This window comes from Colius striatus, chromosome 25 (genome assembly GCF_028858725.1).
Source record: "Colius striatus isolate bColStr4 chromosome 25, bColStr4.1.hap1, whole genome shotgun sequence".
NCBI classification, from domain to species: domain Eukaryota; kingdom Metazoa; phylum Chordata; class Aves; order Coliiformes; family Coliidae; genus Colius; species Colius striatus.
The window spans coordinates 4,250,239-4,270,510 of record NC_084783.1 but is presented as its reverse complement, the minus strand read 5'-3'; the positions used below and the strand labels follow the sequence as shown (position 1 = coordinate 4,270,510).

The 20,272-nt window shown below is 45.6% G+C and overlaps 1 protein-coding gene across 4 annotated transcripts in view; it reads left to right on the top strand.

Annotated features, from left to right (window-relative positions):
• ARHGEF18 (Rho/Rac guanine nucleotide exchange factor 18) overlaps nucleotides 1-20,272 on the top strand; it is a 56,380-nt gene that overhangs the window by 11,764 nt on the left and 24,344 nt on the right. For 2 of the 4 annotated variants that reach the window (XM_062014942.1, XM_062014941.1), the window contains exons 6-15: nucleotides 144-201; nucleotides 417-461; nucleotides 745-825; nucleotides 1,205-1,310; nucleotides 1,835-2,009; nucleotides 14,431-14,498; nucleotides 15,729-15,792; nucleotides 18,842-18,986; nucleotides 19,766-19,878; nucleotides 20,026-20,166. In XM_062014942.1, coding sequence (XP_061870926.1) covers nucleotides 144-201; nucleotides 417-461; nucleotides 745-825; nucleotides 1,205-1,310; nucleotides 1,835-2,009; nucleotides 14,431-14,498; nucleotides 15,729-15,792; nucleotides 18,842-18,986; nucleotides 19,766-19,878; nucleotides 20,026-20,166 — 996 coding nt within the window. Of the gene's footprint in view, nucleotides 1-143; nucleotides 206-416; nucleotides 462-744; nucleotides 826-1,204; nucleotides 1,311-1,834; nucleotides 2,010-10,924; nucleotides 11,492-14,430; nucleotides 14,499-15,728; nucleotides 15,793-18,841; nucleotides 18,987-19,765; nucleotides 19,879-20,025; nucleotides 20,167-20,272 lie in introns of those variants that run through there. The other 2 variants (XM_062014943.1, XM_062014944.1) reach the window with 2 other exon arrangements.

Here is a 20,272-nt window from a genome sequence, read left to right as displayed (position 1 = left end):
CCTTTTCCTCCCTCCCAGCACTTGTCCCCATTGAAGGCAGAGTGGGAGCCCAGTAAGAATAATGGAGTCCAATCCCATATGTTACAACATATTGTTCTGCAAAGGCAAACCAGGATCCTTGCTGAGAGTGTCTTGTGTTCCAGGTGTTGAACCCCCTGCTCTGGAGATGCTGGAGAAGGACCATGTGTCCCCTGACCACGTGTAGGTATTGTCAGTCCTGGCTCCTTTGAGAGGGTGGAGATTCTTGAGTACATTTGAACTACTGGAGATGCAACAGAAAAGGAGATTCCACTCCATGCTGGGGCACAGCTGAGTAGCTGGTCATAAACCAGCACCTGATGCTTTGTGGGGTGCAAAATGTCTCTGCAACGATATTTTCTAATCCCTCTCCTTTTCTTTTGCCCCATCCCTGGCAGGTTAATTGTCCAGCAGGTACTTCAGGAGCTGAAACAGTATCACGGGTAAGTGTGTCTGGGAGAGGGATGTGGGTGGGGAGGTGATGGGATGCTAGGACCCACTTGGCAAATGACAGTTGGTCTCCTGAGGGGCAAATCCCCAAGGTACCAGAATCACTCTATTCTTCCAGTGAAAATAGGATAGAATTTCACAAAGTAGCATTTCACTGGCCTCTTCTGTAACTCTAAACCCATTCCTGCCCTGTGTCCAAAGCTGAGCCTTTCCACTGACCCAAAAGCTCTGCTCTTGTGTTCTTTGCCATGTGTCTGATGTCTTCTCCCTGCACAGGGCAAAGCAGAGAGCTTGTGTGCAAGAAGGCAGCAGTTCTTCCCAGCAGAACATCACCTGGTTTGAGTTCCTCTCTAATGAGTAAGTGAGACAGACAGTAACCCACACATTTTGTCTTCACAGAGCAGACTGATTCTGAGCCCCCCTCCAAGCTCTACTGCTCTGCCAACACTGTGGGCAGAATGTTGGTATCTGCAGTGGTTCAGCCAGGATCAGGACCTTCTTGTTCATGGCAATGAACAAAACACCCAGGGACAGTCAGAATTCACACCAATAATTGGAAAGTTCAGCTCCCTGCTTGCGAGTGTCCTGTTAATAAATGACACGGCTGATGCTGAGCCAGATCCTCAGAGATGGGATCCTAAAGTAATGCTTTGGGTGAATTTCATCAGTGAACTCCTTGAGCTGTGCTTGGCCAGTGAAGTTTCCCATGGTTATGATGGTTTTGGTCTCGTTTCAGAAATGAGGACGGTGGCAAGAGCGACAAAGCAGAGAAAGGCACAAAGGTGATGCGGCGTCTGAGCTCCCTGCGGAGCCGAGTCACCGGCTCCTGGCAGAAGGATAAGGTGAGCAACAAGTGTGGAATTTGTAGAAGAAATTGTTGAAGTCTTCAAGTAGAAAAGGGGATCTGGTGCCAGGGATCAATTAGTTGGATTGGTTTTGGGTGGCTGAGGCCTCTATATATGTCAGCAGATGCACCGTGACCTCTAACATACCGCATTGGATAGGGATCCCTGACTTTCAGCCCACCTTGCCCCAGGGCATGTTCTGGCTGCTCTCATGAGTTGGGTGGTTTGGGAGAGAAGTGCTTTGGCTGGGTGACTGCCTGCATCACCCTCTGTGGCAAAGAGGAGAGCTTGCAGAGAGACACAAACACCCGCTGCAGTGCCATGTCCTGCCCTTCATCACCCTGGACCTAGACTAGAGGAAGGGGCCCAAGCCTTTGGGAAGCATTTGGGAAAAGCACATGCCAAGGGTTCGGGCGCAAAGATGCCCACTGTACCTGCTGACTATAGCCAGAAGGGACAGGGAAAGGAATGTGTGGGCAGTGCAAGGCCTGTAATGGACCTGTGCTTTTCTTTCCTTCCAGGGTAAGAACAAAGAGCTGCTAAAAGACAGAGAGAAGGAGAAAGAGACAAAGGAGCCAAAAGAGAGGTGGAAAGAGCTCAATAGGCACCAGCTTGTGCCAGGGGTTTTCTCCAGTTGCACCAGCTGCTCACTGTGTGCCAAACCTCTTGTGAATAAAAGTGGTCTGCAGTGCCTGAGTGAGTATGGCTGTCCCTCCTGGCTCTGCCCCAGCCTGCTGCAGCCCGCTGCCCAGCCTCCCCTCTGGCCCAGCCACTCCCCTGCTTAAAGCAGCCTCGTGGATTGCTTCACTTTCCTGCCTGGCTTTGCTGTACCCAACCACCCTGCTTGGCCTGGCTTGGTTGTTCCTCCAGGTTGCCTGAATCCTACCTGGCAACAGTTAATCCTCATTTTCTTTGGCCACTTGACCATTTCCTGCCCTTTTCTCCCAAGGAGGGTTCTAGGTCATATTTTCCTTTAATTATATTTTTTAACTCAGTTCTGCTTTGCCCAAACAATTTTCCTCATGGCCTGAGTGAAGCTGCATCTTTTAGGATGTTTCTTTCACAGCTGTAGTCATGTGTCAGCTCAGCAATTGCCTTATGCGTGGGCACAGGGATTTCTGGAGCATTCAAAACTGTGTTAACTAACACAAAAGTCAAGTGGTGCCTCCCAGGACCTGCATGGGTGAGACCGTTGCTTTTCAGATGTAAGCAGAGCACAGGAATGGCACCTGATCCTTTGCCAGTGCCCACAGGACTCTGTCCTCCCTCTGCATTCACTGTGGCATTGCTGCATGGCTTTGGCTGATAGACAAACTCCATCCCTCCTCTTTGGGACAGGTACTCAGGGCACTGAAGAACATTTTAATTCCCAAAGGATTGTCTGTGGGCAGAGAAAATGTTCTGGAAATGAGAGGATTGCTCTCTTTCTCTACCCTGTATCCTCAAGCAATGCTTGGCTCTCCAGTAAGGGTATCTCTTAAGGTCAGTAAAACCTTCCTGGCTGCCCTTGGAGCCAGGGGCATATGAGAAGTGTATTTATGTATTTATGTATATATGAGAAGTGAATATGAGAAGTGTATTTTTCCTTCAGGGAAATAATTCCTAGAGGGAAATGACTGAACACGGGTCTGGCAATTAGTGAACCTTTTTCAGGTGTCACAGCAAAAAGTAGGAAGCAGAGAGCTGAATAAGAGCAAGGGCTGTGTGGATATTTAGAGAGAACCGAAATCCTATGGGAGGAGGCAGAGGCCTTATCATTCCTGTCTGAGGAAATTCCTAGCACTCTGTTTGCAGTCCTGTATGCTGCTTTGCAAAGAATACCTGATAGAGGAGGACACAGACAGCCCCTAGTGCATTGAGAGCTGACTGCCACATGCTGTATGGTTGTGGGAACTCTGAGGTCACTGCTGGTGTGATTCCTCTGTGGAGAACTGCTGTGAGGGTCTGTGATCTGGAGCACAAGGAGCTGGAGGTGCTGTTGAAATGGGAGCGTGGCTCAGCATATCCTTGTCTGTCACAAATATGCAGGGACCAGGCTTCAGTTGGAGTAACTTCTGTCTTGTCTCTCAGCTCTTCTGTGAGGAATAGAATCATAGAATGGTAGGGTTGGAAGGGACCTTTAGAGATCATCCAGTCCAACCCCCTGCAGAAGCAGATTCCACCTAGATCAGGTCACACAGGAACATGTCCAGGCGGGTCTTGAAGCCCTCCAAAGAAGGAGCCTCCACAGCCTCCCTGGGCAGCCTGGGCCAGGGCTCCTTCACTGAAACACTGAAACAGTTTGTTCTTATGTTTAAGTGGAACTTTTTTTATGTGTTCTTAAGTCTTGCTGACATTCAGGAGAAAAACACCAAGGTGGCTGAGAAACTTGCTGGTGTTTGGGACTCTGTTTGATCCCCTTTGGCTGTCTGGGCTGCTCAGGGCCACGTGGCCCAGGCTCGTGCAGGCAGCAGAGCTCGGTGCTGTGTGTCCCCTTTGCAGTGCTTGAACTGAGGCTGAACAACTGGGCAGGGTTCTGAGATGTTCACAGGAATTACTGGCCTGTCTGTGGTCAGATCTGGATTGGGACTTGCTGTGTGGCAGCCGTTAGCCTGACAGTGTCTATATTTGGATTATGCTGGGCTGAAACCCTTGTGAGTGGCTTCTGGGGGACAGAGCTGATAGTTGCTATCACCAGCTCCTGTTAATACAGCCAGGAGCAATGTGTGGTCTCCTGACCACAAGGCTCTTAAAAAGCCAGCTCTTGGGGCCATCATATAGCCAGAGTGACACAACTGCTTTTCTCAAGTGCGAGCTGCTCTGTCAGGGCTCAGTCTGAGCTGTAGTTGCTGCCAGGATCTGAGGATATCTGGCTGCTCCTCTTGTTTTCTCATAACGAACTCACATTTCACGGTCTATACACTCCATCTCACGGTCAGGTGCTGTGTTCAGGTTATCTCCACGGTATTTTTAACGGCAGCACCACCACGTGGTAAAAGACAAAACAGATTCACAGAAAGAAAAGATGGTGGTTAAAGAAAGGGATGAGCTGAAAGCCGAGGAGTGGGGAGGAAGGATGGGGAAGCTATTAAGAAGCCTGAGGTCTTTTCACTGTCCAGTACACACAAAAAGTCTGCTGGCTTCCATGACTGTGATGAAATAGGGGAAAGAGAACTCTTCTTATTAGAGAAAGTAACAGCCAAAAGAATTCTCTGTTAAATTCAGAGTAAGGAATCATCCTTCTGCTAGAAAGAAGCACCTGAGCTCTGAGGAAGGTAGGCAGCCTGGGTACATGGTAACTTATTTCCCTCTCCCACTTGATTCCTTCCATCCATCCTCACATCAGGTGGCAGAAAGTCTCCCAGGGAAGGAGGCTGTGGTGTGTGTCAAGTATAGGTGCAGGAGAGTTTCTGCAGCTCTAGTTTTGGAGTCTCACAGATATGATGTTAGGAGCCTGGCAGAGATGAAAAACAAAGAGGAGTGATTGCAGCCACTGGGATCTCAACAACAGTGGCCACCCAGACTTTGCTGTTAACATAAACTTTGAGCTGTGAGTCTCTAGGTTTATTGTTCACCTGGAAATGAAGAAAGCTCCTTTTGAGCCTTTGCTGTCAAGGGTGGAAAAGGTTCTGTGCCTAAATTAATCCTCTCTTATAAACATGCTTCCAGAGTTTATGCAACAGGAGTTAGACAAATCCCAGGAAAGCCCTGACAGGAGGAGAGCTCTCCAAGCAGGCTGTGCCATGGAGGCGAGCCAAGGATGTGCTGTGGAATATGGATAGCAGGAGATTGCTTCTCTCCCAGCAACTTGAGCTTGGGCATTGGGGTAGGGATGGGTCTTCCACATCTTCTTTAGTTGAGAGTTACATCTCTATTGCTCTACAGAAGAGATGGAGCCCCAGACCCATAGGGAGTTCTGATCAACCATCCTCTTCAATGGGGAATCTATAGCTGCAACTAAAATATTTGGTAGGCTTCAGGGAAATTGCTCTTCTTTAAGAGAAGGTGCTTGATTTAATCTTCCTGAATGATTCAGGCTGTGCTGGACAACAGACTGTCCACTTGTCCTCAGCTGACCCTTGCTGGCTGCTTTTCTACATAGGCTGATTTACAGCAAATTGCATAACAGCAAGTCTCCAGGCCTTATTCAAGGCCCATTGTGAAAGAGGGTTAGAGAACCATTTCCTTTCTCACAACGGTTCTGTGGGTAAATGCAGGACACAGGTCTCTGCAGTTTGTCAGGCAAACATCCTCCTGCCATGCTCCTTTATCTGTAAGGAAGACAGGCCAGAATGGCTTTTGGTTTGCACATGAAATTTGGTGTGAAATTCACCTCTCACTTGGCACTTGTGCCTGCTCACTTTTGCTTTTAGGATCCTCAGTGCAGCACTAATAAGTTAATATGGGAAGGACTGTTTTGGCTGATCATAAGGAGGAATTACCTCTGAAATCTCTGCCCATAGGCCACAGAGAGTCCTGAGAAATCTGAAAAGCAGCAAGCAACCTGAAACTTTGTGTTTCTAGAGAGAGAAATAGCTGCCACAAAAGCTTCTGTTTTGGGGAGAAAAAGGAAGTTTGGCTCCTGTGACATGACAGTGATGAATGGGCTAGGAGGCTCACTTGGAATGAAGGATTACTGACAGGAGTCCAACTAAAACAGGTGAAACCAGAGAGGGTGTGATAGGCTGTGGGTTGATGTGGTTATCAGCCAGTGAAGCAGGATTTAAAGCAAATGTGAAAGTGTTCTGCAGTGCTGGTTTCAGAGGAAACACTTGAGCTGTGAGTCTGCTGACACAGAGCTGGCTCTACTGAGCTTGAGAGGTTTTAGAGAAGGAAGCTGAACAAAATCCTATTCTCAGTGTTTCATCTTTTCAGCTTTTTCACTGTCTTTTACTCTCTGGGCATTTGGAACACCTCCAAGCTGCTGCACCTTGCATTCCCTGGTAAAACTTTAGCATCCTGTATACTCGGCCTGACTCGTGCATGACAGTAATCTGCCTGCAGCTCCCTCAGTCAGAAATCTTTTGTAACTTTAGAGTTGTGCTGGATTAGAAAGTCAGTGCTGTTCTCTGCAATCCAAACCTTAGCTCTGAGCTATGGAGTCTTTCAGCTGGTTGCTGTGCCAGATTCTGCACTGATTTTTCTGGCGATGCCCCGAGGCCAGCCAGAAAGCACAGCACGTTCTCTCCATGGCAGCTGCAGTTGGGCAATCTGCAATGCTTTACTTTTATACTATAGCAAAGCACAAAGTTTGAAGTGTCTAAGGATTAATATCTCAGTGTGGCAGCCAGCTGTTTACCCCCATAACGCTTCACTTAATGATTATTTCTCTATAGTGCTGAGAGGCCCCAATAAACAACTGGGACTTTGTACTTTAGTCCTGTACAAAAGCAGCACAGAAGGGAACACTTCTGAAAAGCTTGCAACTGTAAGATGGAGAGAAAAATAAAATCAATTCAACAGGTCACAGTGCAGAAACTTGCAACAGTCTTAGTCCCATGGCAGTCAGGATTTCAGCACTTTTCCAGCCCAAACGTTGGCAGGTTCTTTCCAAGCAGAGTGGGAAAGATGCAGGGTGGATTTTTTGAGAGAGAAGTTTGTTTTGTGGTCATGTCTGGTGCATTTTCAAGCTCCACTTGGATGCACGTGATTTAAAATATGACAGCCTTGCGATGGGGATCAGTATTGTAAATCCCCAGAGTGAATCACACATCGGGAGGTTAGGTCAGGTCGTGAGCTCTCGTTGGCAGGGAAAACATGGGCTTTCCAGCAAGCAAATCAGTTCTACAAGTCAGTGCATGAGTGTGGTGACAGTAAAACTTCCCTTTGCTTTTGCTGTTTGTCAGCACAGGGGTCGTTTGTGAAGGCTCAGACATTTTGTGGTTGCAAGGAAGGAAGGAAGCTGACACCCCAACCTCACCTTGGCGGGAGCAACTCCTGTAAACACTTCAGTCCGTTTCAAACGGCACCAGGCATTTAACAGCGAACTGCGTATTTAGTCAGTCCCAGGCGCCGTGCAAACCCGTGAGCTGCCGCACTCAAGCTGTCTCTCGGGATGGCACATCCCATCCGTCATGGGCCTGTTTAGTCTTTGTTCCGGGTGCTGATGGAAGGCAGGTCCCCCACGCACCTCTCCCGGGGCTGGGCGCTGACAGCTGCCGGCGGGCTTGGGGGAGAGCACGGGGGAGTTGTGGTGCTGGGGGCCTGAGGCCTGGCACCCTCGTCTGGGAGCAGCCGGGTGGCTTTCGCCTCTGGCTGCCTGCCCCGGGGCGGGTGGGGGCTGAGGCACGGGCTGAGGGGCGGCCGTGCCCCGCTGAGGGGAAGCTCCCGGAGCCAGGCGGGGGCTGAGGGGCGGCCGTGCCCCGCTAAGGGGAAGCTCCCGGGGCAGGCGGGGGCTGGGGCACGGGCTGAGGGGCGGCCGTGCCCCGCTGAGGGGAAGGTCCCGGAGCTGAGGGGCGGCCGTGCCCCGCTGAGGGGAAGGTCCCGGAGCTGAGGGGCGGCCGTGCCCCGCTGAGGGGAAGGTCCCGGGGCCAGGCGGGGGCTGAGGGGCGGCCGTGCCCCGCTGAGGGGAAGCTCCCGGGGCAAGCGGGGGCTTAGGGGCGGCCGTGCCCCGCTAAGGGGAAGGTCCCGGTGCAGGCGGGGGCTGAGGGGCGGCCGTGCCCCGCTGAGGGTAAAGGGCCCGGAGCTGAGGGGCGGCCGTGCCCCGCTGAGGGGAAGGTCCTGGAGCCAGGCGGGGGCTGAGGGGCGGCCGTGCACCGCTGAGGGTAAGGGAGCTGAGGGGCGGCCGTGCCCCGCTGAGGGGAAGGTCCCGGGGCGCGGGGCCCTGAGGGGACCCGCAGCCCGGCCGAAGCGCGCACGCGCACCCGCCGCCTCCCTTTTTGCTTCCGGGACACGGGGGCGTTTCCTGTTGCTGTGGCGGCGGCTCCCGGGACCGAGAGTGCAAGCGGCGGCTCCCCGGGGAGTCCGGTAAGAGACCGGGCTGTCAGCGTGGCCGCCGCCGCCCCGCGCCTCGGCGCCCGGCTCCCCGCCGCGTCGTCTGGTCCCGGCCTTAGCGAGCCCTCCCGCCGCTGGCAGCCCCCCTCCCCCACCGCCCCAGGGCGACGGGAGGCCGAGGCCCGGTGACCAGCCGGCCCCGGTGCCTGAGGCGGGACAGCGCTGCCTTCGCCGTGCCCGTGCAGAGGGGGTTTCAGCGGAAAGCTGTGGGGGAAACACTGACCTTCGGCCGCTGCCGCCTGGCAACGTCCCGCAGCGGGCAGCTGTAGGATTCCGGCCTCGTCCTCCGGCAGCGCGGGGATATCCAGAGTCTGGCCAGGGCAGCGGGTTTATCTTCCCGTTCGTGGCGAATCCTGCAGGGTTTATAGCCGTCCCGGCGTTAGCAGCTCAAGGCGTTAATCTGGGGGGGCAGAACGTAGCATGTGGAGATCCAGTCTTTATCTTTTCGGGGGCTAAAGACAGAGCTGAAGTCTTAGTGTGTGCATTAGGGAAGTGAGCTGGTGTTGCCCGGTGTGAAACTGCTTCGCTTTGTGCCACAGCTCGAGTCTGAGCATCCTTATGCTTGTGGTGAGGGAATCCTGCACCTCATCTTCTCGGTACTTGCACATGTAGAACTTGCGCTGTAGCAGCAAGTAAAGTCTGGGATGTAAATAAAGAGACAGACGTGCTGGGAATGAAAACCCGGTGAGAACTTCTCTCAACCCACAATTGTGATGGCTTGCCCCTTTCAAATATTCACCAGCCCTGGCATATTAGGGAGAGAACCAGAAGATAATATCAGATTGTAGGCTTGGCTTGTATGTGCTGGAAGGGAAGGCCCAGCAGGAGCCTGGAGCTGTGACAGGTTTTGGAAGCAGTGTGGGGAGATAGGGATTGATTCGAACATGTAGCTGGTACTATGTTTGGGTGTACTGCTGTGATAAATCAACAACGTTTCTGCTTGAATACTGTTTGAAGATTTTTGTGCTGTGGTTTTGTAGCTGTAGTATCTGTGTGTCCTCTATATAAAACCAAAAGAAGAAGTGGCTGCTTCTCAGCTCCTTCTCACTTCCCTCTTCACAAAAAAACCTTGTAGATGGCTTATTTTTGTTGGCCCTTAACTCTAAATTTAGAAGGTAATAGTTTGGTATGGTAAAAAAAATAAACTGATGAAATATCTCTCCCAAACAGGAGCCATCAGACATTGGTGTGTTGTAGTTCCACCTAATGTTTACCTATGAAATATTTTAAATACCTTTTATGATTGTCATAGCTGCAGCTTCAGTTCTGTAGCGTTGCTGTAGAATGGGGGAAGGGTTCAGCATGAGATTAGAAATAGTGCTTGTGTTTCTTTGCAGATAATAGGCTAATTTTGTTTTGCATTGTTTAGAAAACAGAAACATCAGTTGTTCCTTTGCTTGTTTTGGGTTTCAATGCTTAAAGAAAACCTCAAGGCCACTAGAACTTGCAATGTTGAGGATGCCACAACCTCAGCCCCTTATCTGTCTGTCTCATATTTTGACCATCAAACCAGATACAGTGAGAAAGTAATTACAGGTTGTTTTCAAAGGCAAAGAGGAATGCTTTAACAGGGAAGCTGAAACTTGATAATTTAGCGCTGTTGCCCTCTCGCATTGACTGTCTCTGTTTTCAGAATGTGAAGCATCTCCTCACCCTGCACCCTTCCAATCTTTTAGTTTCTGCTTCTGTGTAATTAGGCGAGTTGTCAAAACAAGTAAACACCAAAGCCACTGGGGCAAAGTTAAATCTGCTCTGAATTCCTGAAGATACCTGACCTGAATGTACTGAATAGAGAAATTTCTTCGTGTCCCACTGGAACTCCTCCTCTTTCCTGAGGAGGTTTATCACAAAGTCACTCTGCTTTTTTCTGGCACGCTGTAGTTGTTTGAAATGTTTCTCAGCCCTTGGTGGCGTGTATCTCTGTGTATAAATCCAGATTTTATGTTCTGTATTAATCATTCTTGTACAAGTTGTTTCCTTTGTCAGCTCAAGAGAGAGAAATTACCGTGTATGGTGTAAGGGGGAGGAAAAGGGGAAGAGGTTGTGTTTGATCCCTGAAGCATCAGATGTTTGAAAACAGAAAATATATTAATTTTGCAAGAAATCTTCTTTGTTTGTGGCTGCCTTCTGCTGGTGGTGAAGATACCCTTAGCATTAGAAGAGTGCTTGAACTCCTTGCATCATTAGAATCGCTGTTTAAGATGTCCCTGCCTGAACTTAGCTGTTCTAGTTTTATTTTAACCTCTCATTTAAAATACACCAAAAAAAATAATGTACTTGAGGGGAAAAAAACCTCTCAGATTTTCAATTTTAGGTTAATCACAGCATATCTTTCTGTTAGCTGTAGTTGTTTGCAAATGGCCTTTTAGGAGTTATTTTATTGGGCAGTTCCGTTCCAGACCAAAGGTCAGGGTCATAATACTCATAATATCTGGTGAGTCATAGATTTGTCCTGGAATCCAATTCTGGAAGACATTTATAGGACATTGCCAGTGTCTGATCCACTGGAAGTGTCTATTCCAGCTGGGGGAGAAAATGTATTCGCTTGCCCTTTTCCAGCCAGGCTCATTGCCCCTTCATACTGTGAATGGGTGTTATGCTGTTGGGCTCTGTAACATGTTGTCCAATAAAATCCTCTTAAGTTGTAAATGGGTTTCTCTGAGCTTTTGGGAAAGTATCTCAGTAATAAGGGAAGGGAGTTTTTATTATACCAGATATTAATTTCATTACCCCCAATTGTGAATGAGATCTTTTATGTTTATGAGCCTCTTGATCTTAAATATTTCTTTGCTGGATGAGGCCCCTGTTTCAGTCTATCAATGAGCAGCAGTTCATTGCTGGCACCAGCCCATACACAGGACTTCAGAGGCAGTGACAGACCCTACTAATAAGCAGGTGTGGGACAATGTGATGCTCCTAGAAGTCTCACTCTTAATTCCAAACCAGTTGATTTAAACCCAGAAGCAACCGTGGTGGGTTTGCTTAGTTCTCATGCCACATGTGATGTCAGTTTCCCTTTAGCTCTAGTAGTGGTGATCCTGTCCCCATCCAGTTGAGCTAACCCAAATCCTTGGACCTTCCAATTGTGTGGGCAGTTTAACTGGTGTTCCCAGCACAATGGCCCTTCTGCATAGTCTTCATCAACGTGAAATGCTTTGGAGGATCCATCTCTCCCTGCCAAATGAACCTTCGTGCAGCTCCAGCGAGTGAGTGATTGCAGGAGGGGAAGAGAGGGAAGAGCCTGGGTATCAGTCCTCTGAATTTTTAGCACTATCTTTCTCAGAGAAAGATAGTCTGTGCCTCTCCAGTTTGAGAATAGCCTTTTTTTTTTATCTTCCCAAATTCTTGATCTGAATAAGACCAAACAGTACCTGTAAAAATATCTGCCTTTGTTTGGAGTTTACCAATGCTCCCTTTCTTTGGGTGACCCATCTGTGTTTTCTGAGGTGAGATATCTATGATTTCTGTATACCTATAACAACATGTATCTGTGTTCTTAAATATCAGTCTCAACATGTGCAGCTCCTGTCCCTTCTTCACTGTCCTCTGTCCCTCATTCTCCCCTTCACTGTTTTCTTGACATCTGCTGATCGTAGGGGCTGTCCAGAACAATAAAGAATACAGATCTCTTAAATGCAGGGAAAGGAAATGAAATTCACTCATATTCAAATGCCTGTTCCCATCCTGAATTGGAGTGTACTTGGTTCAGCACAGTCTGCAGCAGGGTGATGAACAGGGGAAGCTGGAGGATGGTTTAGAAAACGAAGGATGTTTTTAAAACAGTCTGATTCTTCTGTCAGTTTACAAGATTCTCATCTCTTCCATGAGCAGAAGTAATGCTGCCTGGAAATCATCGAGTTCATTGTGTTTCAAATAGGCTTTTGGAGACTCGAGTCCTTGGATTCGATGGCAGGTTTCTGAGGCTTTCTGTAGCATTGACCTATTTTCTAGTATGTTCTTTCCTGTAAAGAATCTTTAATCAGTGCAGGAAACTAATATACTGCACTATTAGCTATGTCAGCTGATTAAGGATGATATAAGCTGTTACCTTTAGCAGAGCAAGGGCATGATTTTGAAATTGAAATACCTTTTTTAAAGTTGATATCCCTTTTACAATTCACCTAGAAGATGCCCAAGCTTTTGAAGTGGAGTTGGTCCTACCAATCATTAATAGGAACAGAATTATGGAGTGGAATCACTGAAGATACATGAATGTCAGGGAATATGAATGATTGGTTAAAGTTTGATGAAATGTTTATAGCTGACTACGTTGCCCAATTCTAGGTGAGTGAAATGGATTTCCAATGGCTGTGTGAATGTTTCCTTCCATCAGTGTGTCTGTCCTGCCCTGAGGGACCCCCTTTGTAAGCTGGACTCAAATCCTGCCCTGCTTGAGCTCATGATTTTTTTTCTGTTTCCTTTTGTGTGGTGATTTTTGTCCCAGTATTGACTCTGTTCCTCAGGAGGAAAGGAGACTTCCATTGTCAATTGTGGCATGGCTTTTAACAAGTTTTTTATTTTCTGGAGACAGGTGGAGGCCTTCCCAATGCTGAAATGGGTAATTTATTAATCTCCACACAATCTTAGCAAGTGAATAATTTTGATGCATTTTTATCATGCAATTGCAGGTATGTGGACATTTGAAGTTAGATACAATGCCTTTTGTTTTGCTGCATGGAGTGTAGTATTCATAGAACTATCACAGATAAAAGAGAAAGCTGGAACAGAAGAGATTGCAAAGAAACACAAGGAAAAGCTTGTTCCCTGTTGAGGTGAGGGAGCACTGGCAGGGGCTGCCCAGATGGGCTGTGGAGTCTCCTTCTCTGGAGACATTCCAGACCCACCTGGATGAGCTACTGTGTGCCCTACTCTGCAGGTTCTGCTCTGGCAGAAGAGTTGCACCAGATCATCTTTCGAGGTCCCTTCCAACTCTTGAGATTGTGTGATTCTGTGAAAGAGAAGTTACGAGAGGTAGTTGGCTTTTGTGGGAATCTTTTGTGTGTCAGGCACTCAGGGTGCAGTTATTTCCCCCACTTGTGGAAGTTGCATAACATGTAAGCATCTTTGGGGTCTGTGCACTCAGTCTTTCTCTCAGTCTTGTTTTTATGTCTTTATTAATTTATTTGTATTGAAGGCCAAATAAGCATTTTGCTCCTGTTCTCATAGTTTCACTCTAATGGCAAACACAAGTGAGCATTTCTCTACATTAGTCAAGAACAGATCAGCAGCCTTGGCGCCAGGCATGGGTGATAGTTCTGTTTGGATGAAGAGACTTGAAATAGTTTTTTCTCTCTACTTTAAACATAAACAGGATTTGCTCTAGCAGATACAGTGTTCATCTTCTCAGTTTTGTTCTGTTTCACTTTTAATAGATGTGCCTGAAATACATGGGAAGAAACAGATCCTGGTTTCCTTTACTATGTTGCTGGTGTCTTGCTTCTGCTTTTGATGGAGGATCTTTATATATGGACAGAAAGACTGCAGGAAATACTTGACACTATCAGTTGTCATCTTGCTTTCTCAAGCAGTAGTTATAATAAGGAAGAAGAGTGGATTCTACTATGTTGTTAATGGGTTTATGCCTTTTTGGGGAAGAGAGGGCTGTGTTTAGTTGCTTTATCTGGCACAAGTTCCTTTGTGAAGCTGGAAAAGCAGTAATGCTGTGATGGTACTAATACTCTGATGTTTCTGTGGGGTGTTTTGAGCTTTGTTGACTGTAGTCATTTCACCTCCTGCTCCTACTTGATGCAGAAAGACAGCTGATCCTACAGAGCCAAATAAATTGCTGCCTTCTTGAATGGTGTCAATTTTGTCTTGAGAGACGTGGCAATAACCTTTGCAGATGTGAGGAGAGCAGCGCTCTGGTTGAGTGAGGATTAGGCAGAATACTGTTAGTGCATTCAACAGTGTGTCTTTGTGCTTGCTTGTGTGAATTACGTTATCAAGGATTTCAAGTCTTAGTGAAAAAGCTTATTTAGTGTAAAATCAAGAACAGAACATGTACAACAAGGATGCTCACTGTAACACCTGAGCTTGCTCTGCATCATCTACAAAATCAAGATCTATTATGTATCACTCTTCCTTTCCCTACACAGGACTGACAAGAATAATTTAAGACCTTTCTTTTCCCTTTTTTGTGTTTCAGATTGTGCAGTGAATGTCCATAAGAACTGCAAGAATTTACTGGCTGAATGCAGCAGCATCAGACCCAAAGTGGGTTCTAAAATTTGTTCTTCTTTTATAATAACAGTGCTTAACATACTAAGTTTAATTTAACGTGAGTGTTGTAATTTACATCGGTACTGAATCCTGCCCTACATCCTCAAGGCACCGAATAGTTATTAACTTGTCATTACAGTAATTTATGACAGTGTGTGTAGGGGAAATAAAGGTAAACCTTTTATTACTGTACTGAAAACTATTTACCATTGCTTGTGTCTGTCAGAGCTGTGATGAACCTTTGCAAGAACGCTCAAACCCATCACTTTCTTTGGAACACAGTTGAATTATTTTGTACCTCTGAATTTTACACCACTCTATTTTAATAGGTTGTTCCATCTCAAAGCCAATGGAAGAGTGTGAGGGGGTGGAAGGGGATTTGCCATAGCAGTTGCATATTATTTATAAACTGAGCAATGCAGAATAAGTGATCTGATTTTTGAACTGGGATTAACTTGGTCTCGTGAAGCTGTTCATTTTTTATCTGTGTCATCATGGTGCCTGTAATTGCATGTAAGGTCACAGGTTGCTTTCAGATTACTGTCTACCTTTTGGGGTTTTAATTCTAGAATTGGTTTTGAAACTGATTTCCTCTTCCTTGTAACTGATTATGCTTGAGGGGATTTTACTTTGTTTTAACTTGCAAGTGTTGATTTCAGAGAGACTGTGAGAGAGGGAAAGAGAAAGCACAACAGCTCATACCTGGGCAGTGAGAGGTTAAAGGCAACATTTGCAGCCATTGGGGATTTCTGATGGAACTCTACTGGGGCCAGAAATGTTCTAGTAGGGTTTTTGACATACGCTTTTAAACCTCTCAAGGTGTTGCACGTTCTCCTTTTAAACCAGAAGACTCACCTGCTACGATGCAAGACTGGGTTACTTTAGCTGGTATTGCTGTGAACTGAATGGCAACAAGTGTAGGTGAAGACTGCCTAAAGGGTTTGCTTTCATTTAATAAATTATGTATTATCATGACTTTAATTCAGCTGTAACTTTGTTTTTGGTTCTATTTCAGTCAGATGTATACTTGATGGTATTTTGATACAGAGTGGTAATGTCTAGGGCTTCTTACAGCAGGTGACTAAAGCTGTTACTGTGTCAAACCCTTGGTATTCTGTATACAGCTTCACTTACATACAGTGCTATATGATGGGAAAATCAGGGTTCATTTTAGACTGAAGGTTTGTTCTGTATGTGTAAGAATATTGTACTTTTTTCCTATAGCAGAAAGATTTGCAGCACAGACCTTCTGGATCTCCACAAAGTTCGCCCCAGTGCATTTCCCCAGGTTTGTACTAAAGAATGATTTCTGTGCTCAGGGCTTATCTGTTCAATTGCATTTTTTTTCTTTAATATGTTTTAAAGGCTATACACAGTGTGTTATTGAAGTATAGAAAAGGTCTCTTTTAATAAGATGGCTTTATGTTTTTTTCTGTTGGGAATGGCTGAGAGGCTCCTGGCAATCTCCTGTGTGTTTTTATCTTTTTATCTTTTTATTTTTCTTTATACCTTCTTGCTGTGTAACCTCAAAATATCATGGTGAAAAGGGATCAATAAGCTAGTTTTTCATTGATTGTCTATTCTCTGGCCTCTGAAAAGACTAGAACTGTGAACTTTGTTTTACATCAGATTTTCATAATTGTCTATTTAAAACTTGCCTGCAGCTGGTGGTTGCTAGAAATCTCTAAGACAAGCTAGCACTAATGGTCCAAACATAAATCTTTGTTGAAACAAAGTGGGAAAAGGGAGCTGGGAGGAAAAAAAATACATGAAGAAAGAACACCTCTCTTGCTGCTTAGGCTTTGAAATAGCTTTTAGCTACTAGAAGAGACCATCGTGGCCACAGCTGTATAACTTAAATGGCTTTTTAATGTGTACACGTTACGAGCTCTGCATTAACCGAGCAGGCTTCTTGGCTTTCAGGTGATGGACTCTAAGTAGAGCAAAAGTATTATCTACCTTGCAGCTGGTCCGTTTGGTTGCTTTGATGGCAGTAAGAAACAGAGCAGACACAAATGTCCAAGTGTTCCTGTGAATGTTTCCTATGGTTTCCTTAGGTATCACTTGCATTGCAAGGTGTGCTTCTTAATGAAACAATTCCTCCCAAGGTGTATTGCAAAAGGGCATTATTTTTATAAGAAGTGGCTGTTTGCATTACCAAGAACAGTTTTGTTTATGTAGGGGAAAATGCAGAGGCTAAAATAGGAAACAATAAGGAATCATGAAAATAAGAAAGTGTTTGCTGTAGGGCTTGTCGTTGAAACAGCTCTGTGGTATACAGTCGGGTCTGGTGTGACAGGTTAACAGGGATCGATAGGGACTCTCAGCAGTGTGCAGACAGTGCTAATTGAACTCAGAAAATGGCTTTTTTGTGCTGCAGACTCTGCTAGGCAGCCAGTGTTAATTTTCCATGGTCAAAAGCAAAAGCTGGAAGTTAAAGAAACAGCTAATAGCATGGGCATTGTATGTCTTCACCCACAGTGTAACACTGCAGGCTACAGTGCCTGGCAGAAAAAGCCAAAGGTATTGTATCAATGTCAAAGAGAAATGATTTTAAGAGAGGGTTAGACTGTGGTGTTTGTGTTCCCTCCATTCCTCTCCTCTTGTTTTGTCTCTGGAGATTTTTAGATTTGGCCTACCATTGTGAGAGAGAACTTCATGTTCTTGCCTTGTGGCACAGAAAGGGAACTCAGTGACTGATTTCAATACTTGTCAATTGTGGAAGTTTATTATTAAGACTTTGTGGGAGAAATCTGCCTTTATAAATCTGTGAGTATCTGATTAGTCTCCTCTTGTGGAACAATGGGCTTAGAGCTCATCACTTGGAGGTGATGGAAGGGGACTCAGTTTACCCAGTTTGTTGCAGACTGAGAATATACTGTGTGTGTAGCCAGGAGATTTCAAACTGAAACAGATTTTTGGGAAAGCCATTTCCAGCAGGAAGGATGTGGTGGTACAATTTCTATTAAATGACATTAATGTAACCTCCCCTGCAGCACTAATAGGATTCTAGTCAACTGTTTCAAGATTAAAGGAGAGACAAGCAGATGTAGGGTATGGGGTATCATGAAATGTGGAAAGACCTGTTTCATGAGAAGAAATGTGAACACCTTGGTTCCACTGAGCAGGCAGAAGCAGAGAGAGATGGTTATTAGCAGAGGTAGACTGAGGAGTGTAGACTAAGAAAGGGGAACTTTAGAGATGGGTAGATACCAATGTTTTTACAAGAAGAATTGCAAATTGGCAATGGATAAACCTTGACTTGAGAGCTGGAGACCCTTTTGAACTGGTACAGCAGCATGGTCATGAAGCAGCCTCCCAGATCCAGTGCTGGAAGGGTTGTTCCGTCTGGATTTTAGACAAAGCTTCCTTGAAATGGCAGGTTCAAGGATCTGTGAGATCTCTTCCACTCCCATGTCCTTAAAAGCACTTTGAAAAAAGGGCAGCTGCAGACCTTGCCAGTGAGAAGTGTTAAAGATTGTCTGGCTGATTTTTCATCTTTGATTTCTCTGAAGTTCCTTTTCTGAAATAATGTATTTTGTCTCCTCTTCCCTGTCATTCATTACAGACAGCTAAATAATCATACCCATTTTTAATAAGTCTATTCCAGGCTTCTATGTGTTGTGTAACAGTGATTAAAGTTTTAAATACCTCTCCAGTTCACAGTCTGTCTAGATTTAAAAAGCATTAAAAAGCTGCTGTATTAAAATTACATTTAGCTCTGGTCTCTGTTGTGTTCACTGTGTGTTCATGCAGATAGAAATCACTGTGCAGCAAGGTGCATTGGAAAGAACTTGTGGTTTTTACACAATCTCAGATTTTCCTTGTTTGCCATGAAATATTCTGTGCCCTTATACGGTAGGGTGTGAATAATTGTGTGTAGGTTCTGGTGTTTTACTAAAGGAGAAGATACTTTGCAATTTCCACACTAAATGGGCACAGTAGGGACCAATTTCCTGCACTTCAGACCTGCTGATTTAGCCAATACAGTAAGTTAAGTGACAGCTTTACATTTCTAGAAGGATCACAGGTAGTATAAAAACAGTGCATCTCTGGGGCCACTTTACTGTGGCAGGTCTGAGGGCAGCCAGTGGTGAGCATGGGGAATACAAATTCCAAAGGCAGCGGCAGAAGCAATGCGATGCCAGCTCACCCCGAGCTGTCTTTTTGTGGTTCCTTTTCAAGAAAATGGAATGAGAATGTTTTTTTGGACAATGAGCTCTTAACATCCAAGATCCTGTCTGTCCTCCGTCCGCATTCAGAGAGGGGTTTGAGAGCAGGGGAGCTGCAGTGTCCGCCTCATTTTCTGAGCACCAATTCCATTTTTGCCTCTTTAGCCGCTTCTTTGAAGGAGCAGCCCCGAAGTCTTCTCCTGGGACCGGATGGCACCCCAGTACTCTCCCGGAATCTCGGTATGACTATCACCCAAAGAGGAAATTCTCAGTCTTCACTGAATACTGCTGGAGCTGTTAATAAATTTGGGTAAGTAAACTGCTTCTCTTCTAATTCACCAGCTTCTGCTGCCACCCCCCACAACCCCCTGTGTGAAGGGAAAAGCAATTACAGAGCTAAAGCATGAATTGGTGTTGGCTTTCAAGCTGAAAGGATGTTTAATGAGCTTTTAATGCTGAAATTCATTTCCCCAAGCAGTGAGCTTTTTTGTTTGTTTCAATCACCTTTAGTCCCTCTGTAGTACGTTGTAAATATGGATAAAATAGGGCAATCTTGGAGTATCTGTCTAGATTATGGTTTTCATGGGTATATTTGTCTTCAGACACGTTGAAATTCAGTAATCTCTTCTGAGTTCAGTTATTCTGGGTTGTGCTAGTTCTGACTAGTGTAGGAGACAGCAGTTTCTGAAGCACAGGATACCTTGATTAAAATTGTAGATGAATTCAGAGCTCTATGCTGTTCAAAGTAGTTGTTTGCTTTTTATGTGCCACAGTTATGCTTCCTTCTGAGTGCCCTTTGTACTCTGAACTGGCTGTGGTTTGTCACCAGGTGATGTGGTTTAAAATGTCATACTGGAAGTGACATGCCTGCTCATGCTGCTCTTAATTAAAACTGTAATGTTTCAGTGATGGAGTTGCTAAATTGACTGTTCAAAGTTGGAGTGCAACGATAACTTTTAGCTATTCAATTGCCCTGTAGGTTAGGTGCTCGTTAAAGTAGTTGGATTTAGTTTGTTAAAACAAATTAACTTAAAAATAATGTTAATGTTTGGGGTTTGATCCCTTGGTCTAATGTCTTTGGCCACTTAGACTGCTTTCAGGAGACATGGATGAAGGCGATTCAGGCTTTATCAAGTTTAAGCAAACTTCAGAGGATGTGGTCTCACTTGCACCTTCAACAGCAGACTCCATTTTTCTGGAAGGTATGGAATTTCTGTGCTTTTCTGGATTTTTTTTAATGCAATTTCTTAAAGTAGCACTGAGATGTTTGTACACGTATTGGGGCTGTTGATGGCAATGAGGGATATGTTGGTAAACAATCGTTGAAATGGAATGTGCTTTCCATCTAGATGCTTATTCTCTGTCCCTCCGAAGTGAAATAGAAGCAGATGCTCATGAGTTTGAGGCAGAGTCTTGGAGTGTTGCAGTGGAACAGCCTTATGCAAAAAGGCAAAAGAAAGATGTTATAAAAAGGCAAGATGTCATTTATGGTAAGAATAGTTATTATCCTTTTAACTTTTCCTGTTTCATGGTGCCACTGTTTTGAAACCAAGCAGAAATCATTTTTCTTGGCTGCCATTTTGTTTTGTGCTTGAA